The sequence below is a fragment of the Diplotaxodon limnothrissa genome, linkage group LG4 (assembly GCF_057381915.1).
Source record: "Diplotaxodon limnothrissa isolate DT_005_m linkage group LG4, D_limnothrissa_male_GT1.1, whole genome shotgun sequence".
Taxonomy (NCBI): domain Eukaryota; kingdom Metazoa; phylum Chordata; class Actinopteri; order Cichliformes; family Cichlidae; genus Diplotaxodon; species Diplotaxodon limnothrissa.
In genome coordinates this window covers 19,420,100-19,444,568 of record NC_140599.1, presented here as the reverse complement: position 1 = coordinate 19,444,568, position 24,469 = coordinate 19,420,100, and the positions used below count along the sequence as shown (strand labels likewise).

The following is a 24,469-nucleotide window of genomic DNA, read 5'->3' as shown; positions in this document are numbered from 1 at the left end:
GTGGCTGTTTCAGGAAAAGATTGTATGGTTGTTACTCCTCTTCCTTTCTTTCAGTCACCATGATGCAACAAAAAAACACATTTTTGTAGCATTTAGTAAATATCGGTGTAAATATCATAAGGGGACACTGATGGTTGTGTTTTCTTATTGTTTGCTTGTCATTGTCAGCCCAGCTACAGAGAACGTCCTTAAACACAGCAGACGGATCCGTTTGTGCATAAATTATCCTTGTTGTTAGTATCAGTAACGAGCCAGTCATTCCCTCGTTTAAACACTGAAAACGGCAAGTGGCCCGTTGGGCTCTTAGCTAATTAAATACTCAGGCTGCATACACACGCACACACTTTCTCGAACACACTGAGCAGCCTGATGTCTGCTACCTGCCTGCTGCCGTGGCAACACTGATGGCCTTTAAAGGCGATCCAGCAGAACTTCAAAGTCAAAGCAAGACCGCACGCAGGTGTGTGTGTGTGTGTGTGTGTGTGTGTGTGTGTGTGTGTGTGTGTGTGTGTGTGAAGATTGGAGGATGAATGATAAAATTAAACAAATAGAACTGCTCAAGAAACCTCCTCCTTCAGATACTCTGCGATACATGCATCTGTATAATGCATGCACAATGATCCATGCAGACTATGTGAACATAGATTTATTATTAACAGTCTTTGCCTATATAAAAAAAAATATTTAAAAAATCCACAAATTTATATTTTTTTCTTAATAAGTTGATGCGACTGCTGGTTGTGCATTTTTAATGGATCTGATTATTCATATGTAGCATAAGTAAGTGATACCCATTCAAAGTCTAAGAAGAATATGATCTTCTTGTCCTGTCATGCAAATAAGCATTGCTGTGTCAGTTTGAGTTCCTGGTCTGTGTTACTATGGCAACAACAACAGAAAGCACTACAAAGCTGCGCTGGGAACAAGTTTCTCTCCTTTTTTTTCATCCCAACGTGCCTCAGATCATTACAGGGCATTAGCATGGAGATGGAGAGATACACCACAGATAGTGGTGGTTGTGGATGGGGTAGTAAAGAGAGGAGGGAGCTCATCTGGGGAACAGCTTGCCTGCTTTGCAACAACGACCTCCAAATCACAATTTGGGGAAAATAGAAAACCACTCAAATTTTTAGGGTAGAGAAAAAGAAAAAGGTTGTAGATTATGGCGTTTCTTTTCTCTCTGAGACGCAGGCATCGTTTTATTTTTCATGCCGCCCTTCCTAGAACTTGTATCCCAGCTGCGTTAAACAAAACCACATCTTTACTAAGGCGTGGTGCAAACTTTGGTTTTGTCTCTCTGATTATTTACACTTTGGAGTGGCTGAAGTAGCACTTGACTGTGAGCGGCTATCCAGTTTCACACGCGGCATCATTAATATGATGTTTCAGTCTTTGATTTATTTAACAATCCATCTCTAGTTTAAAGTTTGTCGCTTCCCTACTAATGTTGATTTTTTTTTCTTCTTTTTCGGGGGGGGAAACGTCGCCTTTTTTCACTGTTTATTCTCTAATCAGCTCTTGGCAACGTGTGTTTCCTTCTGGCTGCGTGTCATTGTTCACCTTGTGCATACCCATATGCATGCATGAGATAGGGTCCCTCATGCATGTCCTTCTACTCTTAAAGATAAAGGATTCATCCAATGCCTTCTTTCATGCTAGTGTGTGTGTGCGCACACTTTTTCTACAACTGGGTGTGTCTTTGAAGTGGTCTTATCTTTCTCAGCATTCCTCTCCCATGACAGGAGGGATGGAGGGAAATAGGGATGGGGTCCTGAGAGGGACCAGAGGTAGCCATCCAGCAGCACGGTTAATGTTCAGGTGCAGGAGGAGCAGGTGGAGGTATGGATCCTGAATATTGAGAAGCTTCAGTGGGGCTCAATATTGACTCCCATGATAACTACTTTGAAAGGGGGAGTTGGGAATGGGTTAAGAATCAGTTCAATACCACAGATTTGACAAAATGAATATTCTGTCCTTTAAATAGATTTTGATAGATTTTTTTTAAATGAATACTTATTTGTATGTTTATTATTCAAGCTTGTAATGATCAGATAGCACTGCAAGGATATAACTGAGTCAGTCTAACCAGTATTTCCTCCTATTTCTGAATACTGAATTAGTAAAGTAGATAATGAATAAAAATGAGCAGTAATTCTGGTTATTTATTATTCAGCTGTTATTTGTCATATTTAATCACCCCATCACTTAATGGTCTTACATTTTAATATCCTGCTTTAATGATTTTTAATTGGTTTTCTCTGCTTTCACGGTCGTCACTCGAAACCAAGCTTGGCATTTCTACGCGAAGCTGGTTTTCTTCCAAATCTGCGCTGAGAGTCTGAATTTAGACCAGCAGGCTCGCTTAGAGCTGATGGTTCAGACTGCACGGATTGTCTTCAGGGCTTTCATTGTTTCACTCAACTTCATCTTCCACTGCATTATGTTTGGGATATGTAAATACAGTAGTCTCACTTTAGGGACTTGTGCCTAGTTGATTTAGCATGTTTCCATTGTAGTCTGCATAATTCGTAAAGCCAAATAGCATTTTAAGGCAACAGCAGAGACAGGAAAACCAACTTAGAACAACATTTTCCTAGATTTATCTCAAACTTTTATTAAAAAATTGCTCCATTTGGTTTTTTGTTGCTGTAGTTTGAATCGGATGTATAGAGAGCACAAATAACAGCCTTCCCTCGGCGTGTCTGCGCTACACTAAAGCGACAAGTTGTTTGGAGGGAACAACTTTTTCTTTAACGCCTTGGAACTGAGCGAGCTCCAGAGCTGGTTTGAACAATGACAAACATATATTGTTCTTTGTCTTTTTGCTCCGTCCCACCCACCATGTTTATCCACCTACATACTGCTACTGCCAGTGTGTGTTGCACCAGATTCATTATTCTCTCTCCTTATTGGTGTTTAGGTGTTTTTGAGGTACGACTCACTAACTAGTGTGAGGTAAAGTCGTTTTTCTTCTTCTTCTTCTTCTCCGGGGATTATGCGAGAGCATAAACTTCACAGCAAAGTTTGAAATGTCATCATGTCAGATGTCATATCCTTCTGGTTCTCGAGCAAAGCACTCCAAAGCGATTCCCTTTGCAACTTCTCCGAGATGTGGAAATCAGCTACTTAGTTATTGCATTGTCGCGTATTTCTGTGACTGATCTGGTCTAAGATATATCAGAAAATACTGAAATATATTAAAAATGTAGCATCTCCACTGGCCAATTGATGTGTCTTATTTTTGCTCCACAAATTCATATTCAGCTTGACTGAGAAAAACTGGAAAGCGGTTGCCTTTGAGCAACCGCTTGTTGTTCTTTTGATTATTCAACTTAGTTGTTGCATCTTTGATTCATCGTTTTGCCACAAAATCTTTGGGGTTTGGCAAACTGCTAGAAGGTTGGGGCTTAAATTAAAAAAATAAAGGTCAACAGTCATGTCTTTAAAGATGCTACCGAGGCAGCTGTTCCCTGCAGGCACGCGGACGACTACATGTGTAGATGCCACTGTAGGCGGAGGGCTGTGCTCTTTACGTTTGTGGCTGTTTTTTTGTTTAATTTATTAAAGTGAAATGCTGCTCATAAACAAGGCCAGAACTGTAGGTTGGCTTTAAAGCCATCCAGCTCGACGATGCTCTGTTTTCTATTCCCTCTTTTCTACCCTTTCTGCCTTTAATATTTTCTTGCCCTTGTGCTATCTCTCTTTTGTGTTCACTTATTTGTGGTCTGTCTCTTATTCTGTGTCTGTTTCTGTCTTCTTCTTTTTTTTCCCACTCTCTCTCCCTTTCTCTTTCTCTGGGGATGCAGATGAAAACCAAGCCTGTTTTATTTTTTCTTCAGAGGGCGCTGAATATTTCAGTTTTGCATTTTCTCTCTTTTTATGTGCTCTCGCTTTTTTTCTCCGAGCCCCTTTGATGTGTCTGTGGATTCGTTATCATTCCGTTTGGATGAGCTCACAGACGCAGATGTGGAGGCACTCACATGCACTTGGCTCTCTCTCTCACACACACACACACACACAAACACACACTCACACTGACTCTCTGGCTTTTTATGCTAGAGACCAGCGGCATCCACATGCAAGCGTGCATTCTGGTCTGTTTGTCAGTCTTTTCCATGTGCTGCTCCACCCACATCACAGCCCATACAATTCTTAAATGCTCTTGCTTACATGAAAAGAATATTTGCATAAGCAATTAAGAGTTTCGTCTTTGTGCACAGACGTCAGCGGGTGCTTTTGTGTCAACTGCATGCGTGAGCCTATATACAGTAACTTCATTGTGTATCCGCCATGTGCTCGCGCACTCACACAGGCGGCACGTGGCACCGTGTGGTCAGAGGAGTCCGGAATATGCCGGCATCCCCGCACCCCTCCTGTCTGCCAGGCGGCTGGATGGCGGAAGCTCCTTCACCCTCTCTAGTACACAAACACTCTTCTCTCTTTGCCGCCCTCTCTTCCTCCCCTTTAAACAGCTGTTTAAGGATTGAGGGATAAGAGGACTTCCTCTTTAGCGAAGGCACATCTTTAATTTGAGCCTCCTCTCCTTCCACTTTTCTGACCAGAGATCCATTTAAAGCCAACAGGCCGCCCTGGCGCTGGCACCCCTCTCCTTCCCTTTCCCTCTCCATTTCTCTCTGCCAGGCCTCCTTGACTCCTTTTTCGCTGTCCTCTCATCTCACCCTCGTTGCTCTGTTATTGATGGTGACACGCTGTCTACCGCTGTAGTGACCACACACGTTCACACGTGCACACACACACACACACACACACACACACACACACACACACACACACACACACACAGTTATGCTCCCGAGATTCCCCGAAGAGGCCAAGCGTTCACCTGCTCTCCTCAGCTTAAGAGCATAATATGTTTCAATCTGTCACATACTTGAAGTTAGCTGCAGTCACTTTTTTTTCTTCCTGTGTATTCTCTGAGGTATAGGCCCATCAGCCAGCTCCAACTTACTCATAGTGCACTCCTTGAGTAGAGTTGTCAGTCACACAGAGAGTTTGGGATTGTGGCTCATGAACAAAGGCCTCTGTACACGCACGTGAGCACGCACGCACGCGCAGGCTCAGTTGTCTCTCAAGCGAGACACACACCCAATTCTTTTCTCCCTCTCTCTCTCTCTACGCTCTCCTCTTGGAAGTTTTAAAAAAAACTTGCTATTTCTGTGACATCCATTTTTCCATCTTCCTCTCTCTTTTCCTCTTTTTTTTCTCTTTTTTCCATCTCAGTCTCCCCACATATCCTTTGTGTCTGTCTGAGTCCGGAAGGCAGTCGTGCAACGAGACTGATTAATAATTACAGAGTACACAAAATTGGGAAAGAGGCAAAAAAAAAAAAAAACACTTTGTCGTTTGATGTCCAACATGAGAGAAACCAAAATTACAAAGAGACAGAACTCTATAAAGAGGAGAGAAAGCTTGCACATTCCTTTCTCAATCCTCTGCTTTTGTTCTCTGCTGTTTTGTTTTTTTAATTTTTTTTATTTTATTGCCTCCTCTGTTTTTGCTGGGGGGGTTTTATCGCCTCAGTTTCAGTTCTGTCTTTATAAACACCTAAAGTTGTTTCTTTGATTACAGGAAGAGATTAACCACTTTACAAAGCTGCAAACCACTATATGCCTTTCTTTAGATGTACTTCCAATTTTTCATTTAATTTATTTTTTAAGTTGTGCATGGATGCTCATAATCATGCTGCTTTTGACAGCCTTCCTGCTTTGTGAAGTACAGATAAATGCACGGAGCATAGTGCCTCCCCCTACCACCACCACCCGATGTGTGCCTGTTGTAATTTAGTAATAGTTGTACTTCTAATTGGTTTAAAGTCCCACTGGCCAGAATTTCATTCTCGCTGCTGCTTGTCTGTCCAGAGGGAATAATTATCCATACCCTCTTAGAGTAGCAATTTACAAGGGAGCAGAAAAACACAGCCACACATTCACTTATACTCAAAGCACTGCATAAGGCACACTGTAAAGAGGAAAAAGTGCACAGTCAGTCGTACTGTCCCCCCTGATATCGTGCTCTTTGTGCTTGAATCAGATGAAGCATCTTGAAGGGTTGAAATAGTAGCTGCAGTCCATGTACCCGTTGTTGTAGTTGCACATTTAGTGTTACTTTTTGTGAAAATTAAATCAATTCACGCAATTCTGTTTTTAGCAAAGTCCCATTTATGCACTGTACATGGATAACAGATGCTGTCGTTAAATTATTATGATCTGTTTTTTGGTGTTTTTAAACCTGGGTGCGCAATTCTTAAGTTGTTTATTCAGACTATATTCGTGCACGCCACACATGTGAGGAGCACGTGTGGCGTCATTAAAATACGAACGTTATACGAGTGTAAGGGGATAATATTTTCCAGGTTTGTGGGGGGTTTTTTTGGTTGGATTTTGTCAACATGGTTTCATCAAGAAGTGTCATGCAAGAGATGAGTGAATCTGCCAAATTCCAACACTTCGAAATCTACTGTGGGTATCATGTGACAAACACTTGGAGGTGGCAGAACAGATGTGCGTGCTTTTGCGCATTATTTTTCACAGTCAAGTCTGAGTCGAAGTCATTGGTGACAACAGAGTTTTGTCATCACAATATTGAGTATAGAATCATATAATAATAGCAAACGTGTGTCAACTAGTCTGTTGTATATTTATTTTTAATTCTTTAGTAATTTTTTTAGTTTTTAATATTTTTCATATAGCTGTGTATTTTCTTATGTCTGCCTTTATTTCAGTTTTTTTTTTTTAAATCGGTTAATAAACCAAAAAATATGCAAAGAGGTGCAAATTTAGAGCAAGAAGTTTAGCCTGGCTCCAAAAATATTTCGGTTCATTTGCATCTCCAGGTTTGAATGTCAGCAGCAACTTTGTCTGGTGTCAGTTTCGTGATTGACTGACAGCCTGTTCGTGGTGTCACGTGTCTCCTGCCCAGCTCTACCCTCCCGCATAAGCAGGTGTAGTGGATGGATGGACAGAAATTTAAAAGCTGTTTACAAAAATAACACCTTCACACACTTCCCTGGCTTCTAGCGCTGTCATTTTTTTCTACTCTGTATCCCTCCACCCAGACACACTCCCTTCCCCACCTACCTTCTGTGCGTTAAGCTTGACAGCTACATTGTATATGATGTTGCGGCTGGGCCTGTTGGCTGGGCTCTGACAGTTCTCAGTATGAGGCCATCCCTCTCAGTGTGCCTGTCAGTCCCTCTCCTCTTGGAAGACTGTGACCTGACATTTACCGGCAGTAGCATCGGCACGCCTGCCTGGGAGATACAGCCACGCATTCCGATGAGCGAGGCTATACCGCATGCACAAAGTGACTTATTTTAATTTAAAACAGGGTGAACGATAATGAAGGATCATGGAAAGTCTTCACACATCGTTCAACATGGGAAAGAAACTTGTTGTTTGTTGAATATTTCACTCTTTGATGTCGAGAGAAAGCACCACATTAAAGCTCAGTCTATCGTGTTTGATACATGAGTGTTGCTGAGTTTTTAAAACTTCTATATTATCAGTGAACCTAAATAAACTTCACAATACGTTTATAATCATTAAATTGCAAAAATTGTCAGCTGTAGCAAATTAAAACTCATATATGCAAATTAATATGTCATTATTTAATCGTTTGTTAATTTGTCCTCAGGTTCCATAAATACTCTATTTTCAAACAATTAGAATTTTGCAAAATAATATGGCAATTATTTCACAGTTCAGGTTTTAAAGGGTCAACCAAACCTGATAGTGTGTATGCAAAAAGAACAGTGATGATTTTCTGCTTCTAAGGTCTATCTTCGTTCTCTGTCTTTTACTATGAAACTACTGTTTTGAGAAGTTCTACAAAAATAAAAGTTTACTTTCTTTCTTAACTATTTCTGGATTTCTTGTCTGCAATTGTGTTTCTATGGCTATGTAGTGTGTGTTCATTTGTGTGTGTTTGGTTTGAAGGGAGAAGGAGAGCCAGCTGGACAGAGCCAGGGAGAGCCAAAGACAGCACATCCAGCAGGCAGATATGGCGCTGGAGCAGTTCAAGAAACAGGTGGAGCTCAGCTCTGAGAAGGCCTACGCTGACATGAAACTGCAGGTCCGATAACGCACATCAGCGCGCGCCGTAATCACAATGCATGCGAGCGAACACGGGCTGGCACCCACGCACACCTGTTTTCTGTTACACGAATGCATCCATATTCATGCGAGGACTGCACATTCCTCTTGTGCAATGTTTGTGTTTCCTGTTGTGTGCCAGAACAGATTAGTGTGTACACATGCACACACACTTTAACTGTAACCCTGTGTCAGGTTTGCTGTACCGCAAGCGGAGTGAGCTGCCTGCTTGGCAATAACCAGAACAATGGGCACACACACACATGCTCTTTATATTTTTTCAGCCTAACCACAGAGAACATATTCTGCAAGGCATCATTTTTCCAGCACCTTTGCTCTTACACTGAAAAATCTATATGCAAGAGCCAAGAACATTATCACCCTCAGGCCCTTTTTTGAGCCATCCAGTCATTCCAGATGAATGTAATTATTTGTAATCCCGCTCATTAAGCAGGTGTATTCACTTCACCGCTATCGCACAGTGAACTCTCTTCTTGTCAGTGGGCGTGACGTAGGCTGGTCAGGTTCCAGAGGAGAGCAGGTCGCCGCATTAAGCAAGCAGACTAATTAGTACGTCGGGCCTGCCTCGCGATCAGCGCTGCCTCGCTGCGTGGGCTGCTGCTTATTGGGAGAGACTTCCGATCGATACGCACTCGGCTCGAAAACTTCTGATGCTGTTTTACTAGTCAGTTTAGCTATAGGCGCTTTTGTCAAGCATTTCTGGCTATACTGCGTGTGTGCAGTATTGACCAGGCTGCACCGAGTGTGGTCCTAAATGTTTTAAAGGGCCCAATGCTGGAGAGATTATTAAGTTTTAGTTGCTGGTTATTTTTATTTATGTATTTTAAATGGCTAATCATTATTATGTCTGAGTGGGAGTTTTGGATATTCGTGGGCAAACAAACTAAACGTTATTTCCCAAGCCTGAATTTAAAATACCCTCTTGTATTTCAAAAAGCGAAGAAGAAGAAGAAAGAAAGTGTGCTGCTTGCATCTGATGCATCTGAGCAGAAAAAAGGAAGAAGATCCCATTCAAGTAATAAAGCATATTCAGGTGTTGTCGAAGCTGGGACTTTCTTGAAGTTTTTGCGTTATTGCGAGTAGACTCTTTTGGATCGGTGCCACAACACTGAATATTTTTAAATATTTGCACAGGAAGACAGAACTTTTGTTTGCCTTCTTTCTTTCTTGTTCTTGCTACTTGAATTCAAGGCCACATGTGTGGCGAGCGATGCCTTGGAAAATGTCTATATCGGTGCGCCACTTCATCCTGCTACTCTTTTCTGATGTTCTCATCCTTCCATCCTGTTGCTCATTCTTTCTTTTCCCGTTGAGCCCCCCCTTGGCATCCTGATCTCCAATCTGACTTTATCCTCAGCCCACATCAAAGCCATGGGAGAGGGGAGCAGTCTCTCCTGCATCTCTGTCATCCTCACCCCCCCTCTTTCCTCTTCTTTTCCTCCCCACCCCACTTGTTCATCGCTGCATCACGTTCTCAGGCTAAGGCTTTAATGTTGCAGAAAGAACTTCAAAAGAAGTTTTTACTCTCCTCCCCCCCCCTTCCTTCCTTCCTTCCTTCCATCACCCATCCATCCTCTCGTCATCTTCTCTCTCTTTCTCTGTCTGCAGATAGAGTTATATCTAATGGATTATCTGTATCACCCCCTTCCTCTCTCTGTCTGTCTCTCGTTTTAAAATCAGCATCTCACTTTTAGAGCTCACTTTAAAGGAAAGAGTCTGCCCTATTTTGATTTAAAAGAAAAAAAAAAGAAGAAGAAGAAGCACCACGCAGAATCAAATCTCTGTTGCGCGCATAGTTCAAAGGAGGCTTCGGCATTTTAAATGGATTAATCAAAACACATTTTGCATTTCCTGAGCGTTACACACAGCGTAGCCCAAATACAGAGGCGTTTGAGTAAATTGCATTTCCAATTGTTGCTGATTACCGTCACCTGAACAGGAAAATTAAAAGACAAATATTCCCGGAGCCTCACTTTCCTGCAGATCCCAGGTGTTATTCTGGTAGTTTGGTGTATGAGATTTACTGTACTTGCGATTCTGCAGAGATATTTCTAAATATACATATATGTATATGACCAGCCTTATGCTTGTGTACTAATTAATGAACTTATGTGCTGGATTCTTCTGATGCCTTTAGATGGAGAAGGTAGAGGAGGACCTGAAGCGCTCCAGGTCCCTCAGGGAGAAGCAGGCCAAAGAGTTCTCGCAGCAACTCGACGACCTCAGACAGAAGTTCGAGCAGCAGGTCTGTGAGTTTCTAACTCACTGTGCAATTGTTCTTGACTTCTGTGCTCATCTCCGTCATCGCCATCATCGTGTTATCTTCACTCTATTATCAGCGAGCACTCGGTCTATTGGAGACAGCTAACGGGCGACTGACATCCATTTGGAGCAGTCTTGTTATTCCTCCCCATCTGTTCCGTCTGATTAATTTCTCATGATAAGGGGCATGTTTTAGATTAAGCTTAGATTCCGGCTCAATAAATATCTTAAACGTGGCCAATTGAAAAGTAACGCAATCTGCATAGAAGATGTGTAGCTCGCTTATCACCCCAACTCACTCACTCTTCTTCAATTAAGAGTCGAGAAACCATTTTCACAACCCATTTGAAATCTGGCTCGCTGATAGAGACGCAGCAGATTCAATTAAACCGCAGGAGCCGATATTAGTGTTGGCGGCTGATCTTACTGTAGGAGGCAGAGAGCGTCACTTTTATTTCTGTTACTGTAACAAATGTAAACAGTATTTATATACCAAATAAAAAATAAACTATCTAAATTACTCCATACGAGACTTTATGACCATGTGACACCACGCTTGTTTTGGGCGTGGATATTACTAACGGCTGTGACATCTCTTTTTTCCTCATCTATATCCACAACATGATTGCTTTCCAGGCACCAAATAGCACTCAACCTTTGTGTTAATAAGCATGCTTACACTCATTTCCAGGCCAGATGGAGTTTACGTTGCGTGTAATTTGCTGTAGATCGCTGTAAATGGGGGGGATATGAGGCCAGTCTTATATCTAAGGAATGGAGAAACTGTGCTTCATTATCGATTTGCTCCATGGCTGAACAGTTGGGTTTGTAATTAGAATGGCATTTATAAAATAAAATGTTAAAAAATAGCATATTTTAAAACCACTTAAATATAAAGACTACAGTGTGTTGAAATATTTTTCAAAACATCCCCGGAAACTGAAGAAAGGGCCGGGACATAAAGCGCTTCACTGGCTGCTGCAACGATAAATCGTCATATAAATAGACACTGCTGGTTAAACCATTAAACAGATTGCATTTGCATCTAAAAGACACTGTCATCCCCATGTAACCATCCAGTAAATGCAAAGATTTATCAGTGTTTTGAATGCCAGCTACAGCGTATTGTTCTGAGAAGTCATAACTAACGGGTAAACGATCAAAGGTTTGCAGGAAATATTGAAGTGACGATTATCAGCCACTGCCACGCTGAGTGGGGGTGCAGTTGACAGTTGAAGACAGCCACATAGGGTTAGCGGCACATCAGAAAGGCTTTTGTCTTAAAGATAAAACATACATGAAAACAATGGACCTGTCTCTGTTATGATTTTGATATGAGAGCTGAGATTTGCTACAAAGAGTTTGGAGGGGGGGTGTTTTTACACCTAGGCATGTTATTATTCATGAGCTACTCTGTGACCAGCCGCTTAATGTTAGACATGCGTTATATATTGTTTTGAAGCAACTCCACATTCTTGACTTGTTTCCTTTCTCTCGTGTCTGTGTGAGAGTACATTGTGTTTTCACTCTAGAAAAGCTGGTGTCACAAGATTTCTGGGGTCAAGGTAGTTCATTCAGATGTTCACAAAAGAACACTCCCTCCAGTGCAGCTTCGGGGGGGGGGGATCTGTGTGCGAAGGAGTTGTTTTCCACTTGACCCCCAAGGCAATCAGACATCGTGGTTTCTGACAGAGCTCTTCCTCTTACAGTCTGGGAGACGTATCAAGATTAAACGGCTCATCGCGACCTTGAGAGTTTAAATACACAACCGGCCTCTTTCTTCAGATGTTAGGTTGGAACAATAAATACTAAAGCAGGCTGGTTTATTGTACAAGTCGACCGGTGATATTGGTGTCAGTGAATATGTTGAGATCTATGGGAGAATGTGTAGCTGCAAGAATTTGGTAAAAGTATATCATACAGGAGGGAAAAAAACACTTATCAAAGTTTATTTGGGAGCAAAAATGTTTTTTCTAGCCAGTGATAAAATAATAATAAAAGTATTGCATTAGCTGTTCAGGAATTTCGGTCTTTTATGTAATAAACAGTTCTCCATTTCACAAACTAGGATAATTTTTAATACAAAAATTGTTTTTAAAACTGAAATGAAATGAAAATCCTTTGCGGTCAGTGATTGCCTAAAGTCTTAAACCCATGAACATCACTAACCTCCCTTGCGATCCCCTGATAGGCCTTTACTGCAGCTGTTATTAGATGCTGCTTGTGTGTGGGTCTCTCTACATTCAGTTTCATTTTCAACAACAGAAAAATAGCTCTTTTGGGTTGAGATCAGGTAAATGACTTGGCCATTGAAGAACAGGACCTCTGTGGTTGCTTTTGCAGTATACTTTGGTTCATCATCCATGTCATCTTGCTACTTCTATCAGCAGACATATGACCAATAAACACTAGTGACGTAGTTACACTGCCATACATGAATATGCATGGTTATACTTGGTCATACATGCCTGCTAGTTCTAGCTCGGCCATACATGCCCATGCTACGACACTTCCTCCACCATCTTTGATAGATGATGTGTATGTTTTAGATCATGAGCTTTTTCTCTTCTTCTACATTTGTTTCTCGTACCTTCATTCTGGTACATGTTGATCTTGCCCAAATTGTATCCATTTTTTTTTCCCCAGAACTATCCGGAGTCTTACATTTTTTTTCTTGCTAACTCTAATCTAGCCGTCTTGTTCTTGAGTGTAGTGAGTGGGTTGCACCTTTTTGTAAGTTCTTGGCTGTAGACTTTGGCAATAATACACATAGCTTTTCAAGTCTGTTCCTGATATGGGTTGACATTGTGAAAGGTTTTTCTTCACCAAAGAGAGAATTCTACAATCATCCACTTTAATTGTCTTCTATGGTCTTTTAATTCTTTTGGTGATGCTGAGCTGGGCAGCGCATTCCTTATTTCTACCTGATTGCTGATTTGGCCACTTCTGCAGTTTTTGCGATCTCTCTGGAGCTTTTCTGGGGGCTTTCAGCCTAACCCTAACCATGACCTTTGTCATTCAGAATCAGTGAACAGCTACCGAATCCAAGTTCAATTCCACCTGCTTGATTTGTCGTATAATAACAAAGGAAAACATATAAAAATGGCTGTGAATGCGATAATTTTGTTGAACTCTTTGATTTAAGTGAAAGTCTGCACTTGAGTCACATCTTAAATGGTCAATTTAAAATCCTCTGTGTGCAGAGGCAAAATTACATGTAGATGTACAAGACGATACGTATATTGAACACATATATCAGCAATAAATAGAGTGGCCAGTTGCAGTACAAGCCTGTAGTGAGATTGAAGGTGTCTTTTTTTTTCTGTTCCTCAGTCTCTCTCCACCCGCCTTCATGCACCCCATTCTCCCCTGCTGAGACCAGACAGGCCTTCTGTTCTACTCTGCTTTCCTCCCTCCTCTCCCCTCCGCCTTTCCAAACATTTTCAGATTTCCCTCCCCAGGGTTGAAAGAAGCCTATTACCTCACTGTCCTGCTTGAAGGCATGCAGCTCACACACATACACAACCATGTCAGTCCAGGCTGACGGGAGTCGTGCTGTGCAGTAACACCCGACTCACTCTGTATCTACGGCACCCAGCTGTGCCATACCCGTTTCAGTCTTCCCTCATAAGCACCATGCCGGTCCCTTTAAGAACCACAGCATCCAGCATCCTCTAGTCCACAGTGGCGCTACGTGATGTCACAGCCAGGCTCCTTGCTATGTCTGCTCTCTGTCATCTCCTCTCCGTGCTTTTCTAAAAAGATTTTTCCACCATCTTGCCCAATTCTTTATCCTAATTTCTCCCGAGATCCCCTCTTTCCTCCAAACCTCCCCCCATGGGCCGAGAGTCTGAGCAGAAAGGAACAGTAAGTCAGGACGTCCTCCGCCACTTTCTCTTACCTGCTGGGGAGTTCTTGAAGCAGCTGCGCGCTGCTCAATCCCTCAGCTCTAAAATGTACAGCTGTATGATTCTGACTCTTCGTGTGGGACAATGCATTCTAGCTGTGGATCTGATTTGCATGTGTTATTTTGTTAAATGGGAAAGGAGGTGAAGGCGGTGCAAGTTGTCACTAGAATTTTCTGTAGACATCATCATCGGCAGCATGTGAAACATGTTGCGCTTGTTTCGTGTGGTGTTTGCCTGCCTGCTGTCCTGATCTGTTCTGAAAAATGGCATGTGTGTGAGGTTATCCTGAGGGTGTGTGTAATTGTTTACTTCTGCCATGCCATCAACTAAGCCTCAGAGATAAAATCCATTTTTATTCAGTGATCCTTTGATTGCTATTTGCTGAGGTTGAAGTTGAAGTTCTCCCAAAAGTAGAGGAATACATTCTTGGCTGTCTAAATCAAGTTTCTATTGTGGCCTTCGTCTCAGTGCCAGGGATGGAATCCGGCTTCCTGTAGATAGCCCCTCATTCATCACCTGCTCTGAATAGCAGGCAACGTTGGAAGATATAACCATGGATAGAGCAGGCAGCGGGCACAGAGGCCGTTGATCTCCGCTTCTCTGGCAGGCCAGGTAGGGTGCCGTCATGCACAATGTGCGGGGGATTAGCTTCAAAGCAGGGAGGCAAATGGGCCCCAAGCCCCTGCTGTCCTTTCAGGGCTCCGACTGGGCCTGCACGGTGGGATGGTGTGGGGGTCACTTGTCTCCCCGCCATGGGGGAGTGGGAACGGAACGGAGCCTGGGAAAGGCTTGGGGGCTTGGGGCTGGGAGCTTCACTGGCAAGGCTCACCTCTCAGCAGGTGACTCCGCTTACAGCCAAGATGGAATACAGACTTGGTTCAGCTGACAGGATGATTAAGCCCTGAAAAATTGGGGCTTTGCGTCCCATTAGAAGTGTTTTATTTTGCTCTGCTGTATTATGTGTAGGTGATTGCAGCTCTGCTGAGACTAAAGGCTTTGCTGTGGTGTTTTTAACTGCTAACCACGCCTTCTTATTGAATGGTTGGTGCAGGTTCTTACTACACGCTGACTGCATTAGCAGTATAAACCTCAGTTACATTCTGGTGGCATAGATATTTACATTTTGAGAAAATGGAATTGATTTTCATTAATATGCGCATTTTCTGTCAGTTAAATTCATTCATAGATTATAATACAGTACCAAGAATATTTTAGCACCTTCTCCTTTCACCTCTCTTTCCATTTTTTTTTCTAATTTGGGTTTATAGTAATCATCATAGTCATTGCCTAAGCCGATTTTCACATGCTGTCAGGCGCATAGCATGGGGCATTGGGTAGTTGCTGCAGCCAGATGGCTAACCCCTACCAGCTTGCTTGCATAGCCCAAACTCGCAGCTCTTTTATATGCCGATCCCAGAATAAGGCGAGGGGGACAGATTTGAAGAAAGAGGAGTGGGACGTGGAGGGCCAGTCTGTACAATTGGCAGGAGAGGCGGGAGGGCGGGGGGAGCGAGCCAGATGTAAACACATCACATCATGTCGTCCTCTGACGACGTGAGGAAGCGGCAAAACTTTTCTCGCTTTTTTCCCCCCCTCCCCGCACTTTCCTACCAATTTCGCCAAATTTGGCTTGGCACACGCACGGGGGTTCTTGGGTGCAGGAAGAGGGTTTGACGGAATAGGACGAAGAAAGGATGGATGGATCGGTGGATGGACAAGTTGTCATGACGACAGGGTTGCTCTGAGTGTGTGTTGGCTGATGAAGTCTCTCTTTGCCTGCTTGTCCAATCAGATGGCTGAGCAGCGTATGCAGCACGAGCAGGAGAGGACGCGGCTACAGCAGCAGCACAGCGCGGAAAAGGACAGCCTGGTCCAGGAGCACCAGCGGGAGGTGAGCAGCCTGGAGAGGCAGGCCAGGGCCGCCCTACAACAGCACCAGCAGCACACCCAGGAGTGGAGGAAGCGCGATGCCCAGGTAGGGGGTCTCCACTGATCCACGCACTCGCACGCACACACACACGCGCTGACCCGCCGGTCTCCCGTGGACAACCATTTTGTATTTTGCTCATTGACGTTTTCCTGGGGTTTCAAAAGCACAGCAGGTTGAGATACTTTTTTATTTGAAGCAAGACATATATTGACGTGCGGCGCGAATAATTTTAGAAACCGTATGTTCAGCGCAAGAACACAGAAGATCGTACATGCTGCCGTTTGAATTAGAAAATCTGTTTTGAAGCAATGTTGCGCGCGACAAAAAAGTTTTTTAGAAATGGAATGAACAAAACGCAGAATGGCACCGTCCCAACTTCAAACGATTTCCCCGTTGTATTTTAACTCACTTTTTATCGCAGCAGGCTTTGTGTAAAGTGTAAAGACCAAAAATCCAAAAGACCCACAGGTATCTATGTAAAGGGGAAGAAATCAACGCTGTTGAGTGCCTAGCTTTTATTCCACAACCATGGTTTGAATTTGTGTTTTAGATAATTGTGGACGCCCTGTAAAGCGCTTTTTAGTCCCACCAAAGTGAATTTTTCTGCCTGCCATTCTCCTTTCACCACAGGTAGCTATCACCCTCCGGAAAACAGCGATTATTCTCTTATTGCAGCATGGTCAGCCACAATGAGTGTATGACATTTTGGGTCTATATTAACGGATATCCCTGACAACTGAGAGACTATGTGGTCACCATTTAACCAAAGCAGCAGGGTTTCATCTCAGACCCCATCACGCACTGTCTTCGCCTCTCTCCAGCCTGGGCAAGACTGGAGCTCTGTGGGGAGCCATTCGACAAACCAGCCCCCAGCTGGGGTTTGTATTTGACTCTTCAAGCTTCTTGATGAAATGAACATTGGCATGTAGAGAATTTTGTATATTGGCAGTTAGCTGACGATGGGAGCCCAGAGAGACTTTTGTTACGTTTGTGGACCGAATTTCCTCACACCGACTCTGGTCACTCATCGCGAATGGCGAGGAAATCAAACCTAGACAATTTTCTGGTTAGTTTTTGTCCTCACAAGACAACAATAACTTTAAATGCAATAAGAATGAAATAGTTTATACCTAGTAAAAGCTAATATGCAGCAGTGTTATGCTTTAAGGAGTAATATACACCTGAGCCTCCCCAATTAGACAAATTTGATCAGTTTATCCTGTGTCTACGGTTTGAGTTTTAACATTAAAACTAGATGCAGTGCTCCCACTTAGTTTGAAAATGAATCCATATTTAGGATACGCTCGGATTTGTTTACTATAACTTTTATTTTCTCGACCCCGTATATCTTTTAGCCATATCAGTATACTTCTACAGTAGCCAAGTTATTGCAATATAAACCATCTTCAAGGCTGGAAGCTGTGTCAAAAGACTAACCAAAAAAAACCTGAGATGTTTCTTTAGATGCCGTCACCACAGGACATTTCCACTGATTGCATGTCGCCCTGCTCGTGTCAACATGACGTGCAGTTTGACAAATCTCACAATCTCAGCTAATGTCAGTCACACAATCTCAGCAAAAAAGCAAAAAGCAAACTTCCCCAGTCCTCATTTCATATTCTCAGTTCCTGTTTGCTCCTGCAGCATTTTCAGCAGACATCAGTCGCCTGCCTAATGTCAGATGTTAAAGCGTCAGAAATCAGGATTTTTCACTCAGGCCTCGGAAAGATGGATAACTGATGGTTTGTGAGGGGGGGTGAGCTGGTTTGACTTCCTGTGTGAGAGCAGATGCACAGATGTGCTGTTTGCTGTTAAAAAAGAGCCACAAGCTGGCAGACTGTCAGCCCATATGTATTAAAAATATGCCTATTATATACATACTTATTATTAAACACAACTGCAGTGCTGTAGCTGTGTTTTTCCACTTAGAGCTCTGCCACACTGATATCACGTGGCTGTTTACATGCGTCTCTTTTAAAAAAAACAATGTGTGAAAGTTGTGATATAAGAATTTAATTTTAAAAAACTTTTTATTTTTGTTGCATGCAGACAGTATGGAGCAATTCCTTGCAGGACGTGTTACACCTCATTCTTTTTTTGTGTTGCCGAGCTCCCCCTCAGACAACAGTGGACCATAATATCATCAAGCGACAGTCACAACATCATCATATCATAACAGATAGCTCAAAGGCTTGCTGTGGCAATAGGTCTCAAGCCCCTGTTTTTTTCTGCCTAGCTCTTCTCACTTTCTCTTAGTCTTCCTTGAATCAGTGGAAGGACAGTTGCAGCTAAAAAAAAGTTGGCAAGGACAGAGAACAGCTAATGTCTGTCACACACACTCTCAGGGTGAGTAATGCCCACTCATCCCCTTGATGTGGTGCGACACTAATAAATAGCATTCCTGTCTCTTGGCTTGTGTTTGAGAAGCAGAGCCAGTGAGTCGACTCACACAGGGACACACTGTCCTCATCCCACCAGAGTTTATCATCCAGGAAACTCTGGATTCTTCCACTATGTAGTCGCAAGTCAGCGGCGTTATCGGGGCTACGTTTGCGTAAAGGACGATCATATGCAAGGAGTTATCATTGTTTACACGTTTACATATCAGTCTTTTATAATCACGGGATTTCTAAAGAGAAAATATTGTAAAAGAGAGGGGAAAAAGTAACATGGTTCAATGTTCTCATTACAGAATGAACTAGAGATTTTGAGCTGGTTGAACCATTAAATTGATGAAATGTCTTGCTGGTGAAACATGTTTGCCCATAGCGTGTTTTGTTAGCTGATTAATGCCCCCCAAAGGACGAAGCAGCACAAATAATGATGGCATGGACTTTCTCGCTTCCATTCTGGAGACTCTAGCAGTGTGTGTGTTTATATACTTACTAAAACTTACTATTTTGTACCTCTAAACAGTAAAATATCCATAATAAAAGAAAACAAACAAGTATTGGATTTTACCGCAGAACATTTCAGTATGTTGTTGTGTGTGCTATTGTGTGCTATCACATTTGCGATAATTTATTTTTTTATTCATTTCTGTTTATTTTGATTCTTTTTTTTTTCCTGCGAAGCTTTTCAATTGTTAAACATTAGTAAGAGTTTGACTTCAAAAACTAGGGCCAGCATTATAAATTAATTGGAAGTTTGTGTTTGTATGTGTGTTTCTTTTTTTTCTTCTCTGCAAACATCAGGATTGTTTGTTCTATGCAAAACCCCATCGTTCATATTTTTTCCACCTGCCCCTCAAAACTCATTTTATGGGTATTATTTTCCCGAATAATTGTGTTTTTTTTATAAAGGAACGTACCACCATCTGGACTTCAAACAGCATGGGGGAGAGAGCGCGAGTCTTGCGGGGTCTTTCTTCTGGGCCGTAATGGACTAAATAATGATGCTGTCAATTTTTCAAAGCGCTTCATGATTAAAATGAGTCAAATGAACAGGGTGATGACAGGCTGAGTCAAAGGTAAAAAAATCAAGAGAACAAGAAAGTGCAGTTAGAAGTGTGTGTGTGTGTGTGTGTGTGTGTGTGTGTGTGTGTGTGTGTGTGTGTGTGGAAGGGGGGTGGGGGGCTCATTTGTTGTTTCAATCCTTCCATGTTGTCATTTAGGAAATGATTGGTCCCCGGGTGTTGTCAGGTAAATCTTTGTTACACGCTGATTTCAGTGGCACGTGAATATCCTCCTGAGTTGAGGTGTCATTGTGTTTGTGTTTTTCTCAACAGATTTCATCACGTTTTCTCACGGGGGAGTATTTATGTTAGATTTTTATTTTTGTTTTTCACTGGGGAGCTATTGATCATGCCTCAAGTCATCAGCGAATGCTGATGTTCTGTGATGTGTGGAGTGTTACAACATGCTCCCCTTTCAAACCCCAAAGCCATTTATTCCAGCCACACACGTTATCTGCCTGACAACAGCGAATCATTCATTACACAATTCAGCTACACATTTTAATTGCCTATAAGAGTCAAATGTCACACGTCAGTGCATGCGTGTGTCCTACTTGACTTTATACTTTGCAGAGTTATTCTGTTGTTTATAATATTTGTAGGTTAGTTTTTTGGGGGGATTTGCATACAACACTTTTTAGAGTTACGCAAGTCGAAAGATTATGAGCGCTCACTGATGAAACAAACAGCTTCAGTTATCCTGTTCAACTACAAAATTCTGAGATACTAAATTAGATGTTAAGTGAACAGTCGGCGCTTCTAACCCAAACCGCCTTGAAGGACGCCATATATTTATGTTCATACCCCGACATGATGCCAGAGTCCAGAATTCTGAGCGATGAACCAAAAGCGTTGTTATAGTCGTGATATATTGTCGAGATCGCTGCATGCATCTTTGGCAAAACTTGTTACCGTCACGCTGAAAGTGAAATTTTCAAAACTTCGTCGAGCTCTGTTTCAGTAAAAATCTCTCGCACTCTGTTTGTGTTTATATGTAAATAATATGCATTATACATCACATTATGCAACCCTGTCACCTTTATTACCAAAGAATTGCCTTTGAAATTCTGTCAGAAAGCTGTGGATACAGAAATTCATCATAAAAAAGAAACTGTTAACTTAATATTGCATGAATAGAATAAGATAGGATATTGCCAGCTGTATGCGCAGAGATAAATATTTTTGCCTGCAGTCAGAATGTTAAACTATAGACCTCACTTGTAGGATGCGAGTCGAGATGCGGTGCCTCTAAACGGGGTAGTGCTCACATTGTTGACGAGGGCATTAATTAGAAATGCCTCCAGCGTGGTTCTTGTGCTATTCTCGACCTTGCAAGTGGATACTTTCTGAATTCTCAGAGTTCGGAAATCATGAAAACAACTTCCTGCGTTGTTATCACAGCTCACGAGTTCAATCTGCAGGAACATAAAGGTGAATCTGCTAAGAATAATTATAGCTCTGTTACATTTAGGTGTAACTGTAATACATAAAGCTAGTATGTACCAGTATGTACCGGCTGTTATTAGTTACAGCTGTATCTGAAAAGGGTTTTGTCATGGTCCCTTGATAATGGGCAAACAGATTTCTCTCCTCCATCATTTTCTTAGCTCTAATGCTAATTGTGCTACAACAGTATACAGTAACTATAGAGTAGAACTGGTCTAGACCGACTATGTGATTCTGTGATAGCACCATCTGTATCTTTCTGCATTATGTTCTTTAATTTCATATTTTGGTCCATCTAACACACTCTGGCACTGTACCTTTGAGTCCCTATCGTCCTGTGATACCGGCCGACTTAAATGAGGGTCGGGCTCTGGTTACAGTTACAGTCTCATTTCATATTTAACATCTGACATTAAAGTCTCTAAAAGAGCCTAATTGGCATACCAGCGGAGTAATTATGCTAATCTGTTGAGACTCAATTAATGTTAGATATACTGAACTGATTGCACGTTTTTCCTCATTATTTTGTTTTCTGTTTTGTGAAATCGTGATAAAGCATATTCACAGATACCCATCGTTTATTATGCATTTCTTCATTTCATTTTGTTTTCTTCACAGAAGAATCACTGCTCATCCTAGCTGTGCGGGGTTGTCACTGTGCAGTTTAGTGGAGAGTAGGAGAAAAAGCAGTTAGTTGTGGTCTCGTAGAGGATTTTAGAGAATCTTAATACAATCTTTATAAGTGTTGATAAAGTCTTAAGACTGATCCTCACTTGACTGTGATATTTTCCCTTGATTGAACTCTTATTCAGTTCTTAACCACTCTCCCTGAGGTTGTTTTGCCAGTGTTTTGTCATCCTAGCTGACACGGTTTGACCCAGTATTTCATGTGACACTCTTCTATTGTTACCAAGAGCTGCTCCTTCACAGAGCTCCCCATCAGCCTGCTAACACGTGCCCTCTTGAAGCGACTGTGTTCGCTCCCCCCAATGAAAACATGCACTTTTGGCCTCTTAAGTTCCTGAAGTGTCATTGCCAATGTCTCTGTTCTGGTAGATTATGTTCTAACTTATTAAAAGATTTTTTTTTGGAGGACACATTCCCAACATTTGTTAAAGAGAGAATTATACATTAAAGACTCTTGAGGGCTCAGATCTCATAGCTGCTTGCACTTGAAGAAGGCACTAGAGGAGCAGTGAGACTGGTAATATTGAGAGACAGAAGAGTGGGACGCAGAGGAGTGCATGCGTTTGTTTGTTTTACCTCACATTCTCTCTCTCTGAATGCGCTGCATGGCAACCTATGTGTGTGACAGTGTGCCATGTGTGGCTGCTTCTCTGTGTAGGCATGTGTGTGTCTGTATGTGTGCAAATGGATCTGTGTGTGTGTGTGTGTGCTCGTGCCAATGTAGAAGCGAGTGAAACACAGCCACAACATCTGCCTGTTTTTGTGACACTGCTTTGAAGTCTCCCCAGTGCCCGCTAAAAAAGACTTCAGACGCTTTCTGTCTGATTGCCTTAACGTGGCGTTGTCCTGGGATGCCCAGGCTTTTGAGGAGCGGGAGGGGGCAGGAGCCTTAGCGCACAGTGCAAACCACAGTAAGAGGAGTACCGGTAAAAAGAAAAAAGCCAAGGAGAGGATGTGCAATAGCTGGGGAATACATGCAATACAGGTAGGGAAGTGTGAAACACTGCAATTCATCTTAGATCCACCTACACTTAACTACAATGCGCTTTACTCATTGCTTGTAATTTGTGTAAAATGATTACAATATGCCTGCGAGGTGTTTTATTTTTTTCTGTCCATTGCTGTTTACAGTATTGAATGTATGTGAATACAGCTAACTCAAGTACCTGTAAGGATATAAGGCGCATTTCAATGTAAAGTCCCCCACCCGTATTTCTTGCAGATAGTCTCCATCATCCCAAATATGTGATGTAGGTTTGACAAAACAGTAGACTTATCTTCTCCTTTTGACATCTCCCAAACTCTTGAGATGCAGCTTCACAGCATGTCAGACCAGTCTATTTCTGGTGTTTCATGGGCCGTGGAGGGTTGTACTTATTAGCATTCTTACTATGTAATGTTGACTCTCACTGGCAGTGCTATTAAAACGTTCTTCGGAGCAAAGTCAAGGCTGAGAGAGGTCGAGAGAGGGGTAAGGGCTTCATCGCATGGCGGATGGCTCCGTGCGCCTGGTTCTGCTGAAGGTTTCTTCTTATTAAAAGGGAGTTTTTCCTTCCCCCTTTTGCCAAATCCTTGCTCACAGGATTCCATCGGATTGTTGGGGTTGGAGTTTTCTCTCCATTAATGCAAAGTCAATATAAAGTGCCTTGATGCAGCTGTTGTTGTGAAATAAAATTGAATTGAATTTGACACTGAAGGAGAAAAACACTGACTGGAACAGAATGGAGCACAAAGGGGAACTCACTAAAAACTGCCTCACCAAGACGCACACGCTCTGTTGGAAGATATAAATGACATCAAGCAAAAGTATCAACAGTACAGCCGGTGTTACAAAAGAAACAAACAATAAAACTCAAACACAATTCATTCCCAAAACCAAAAGCAGTCATGAACCCACAAAAATTCTAAACCCTGGGTCTAAGATCCAGGACCATGACAACACAGATGGTAAAAAACCCTCAATATGCAATTCTCAGTAAACAGAAATACAAGAAACCTGTACTTAAAATGTGGACTTTTTATTTTTTTGTGATGTACTTAGTGTTACAATGGTGGGACACTCATATTGAATATGGCCAAAGCTTCAAATAATGACCTCAGCAAATCTGAAAGTAATCACCTTTGCAAAATGCAGTGTGAGCCTGAGCAGAAGGCCTTCTACACATAGAGGGGAAAAATTACTGGACATTAATTTTAATTTACTTAATTCAGCAGGTTTCTTTTTATCTCTGTCCAGACAATTGCAGATTTGGAGGCCCAGTTGTCAGAGCTACGTGAGGACCTCAAGAAGGCCCATGCCCAGCATAAGCAGCAGCTGGCCGAGATGGCGTTGCTCCAGGAGGAGGAAAAGCAAAGAGCAACCCTGGACAAGCAGGCATCCCTGGACCGGCTCGAGAGAAACCACCAGCAGGAGAAGGATGCTGCACATGAGAAGGTGAGAAAGTATAAGATATGGGTTTTTAACTCTGTTTTGACTGGGTGAATGAATACTGGAATGCCTGGAGTAGTAAAGGTTAAGGAGGTGTGGGGAATCTGCATGTTTTCCAAAAGTCAAAGAAGAAAACAACCTGGGAAAACATTAAAAGCAGCAACAGAACATCTCGAATAATTTAAACAGTGAATTTGAGAAAAAGAGGATGAACTGAAGAGG

At 42.3% G+C, this 24,469-nt stretch overlaps 1 protein-coding gene across 1 annotated transcript in view; it reads left to right on the top strand.

Moving 5' to 3' along the window:
• Positions 1–24,469, top strand: part of cep112 (centrosomal protein 112) — a 128,213-nt gene that overhangs the window by 52,809 nt on the left and 50,935 nt on the right. The window contains exons 17-20 of the mRNA XM_085352395.1: positions 7,956–8,091; positions 10,270–10,377; positions 16,095–16,277; positions 24,056–24,253. Coding sequence (XP_085208521.1) covers positions 7,956–8,091; positions 10,270–10,377; positions 16,095–16,277; positions 24,056–24,253 — 625 coding nt within the window. The remainder of the gene's footprint in view (positions 1–7,955; positions 8,092–10,269; positions 10,378–16,094; positions 16,278–24,055; positions 24,254–24,469) is intronic.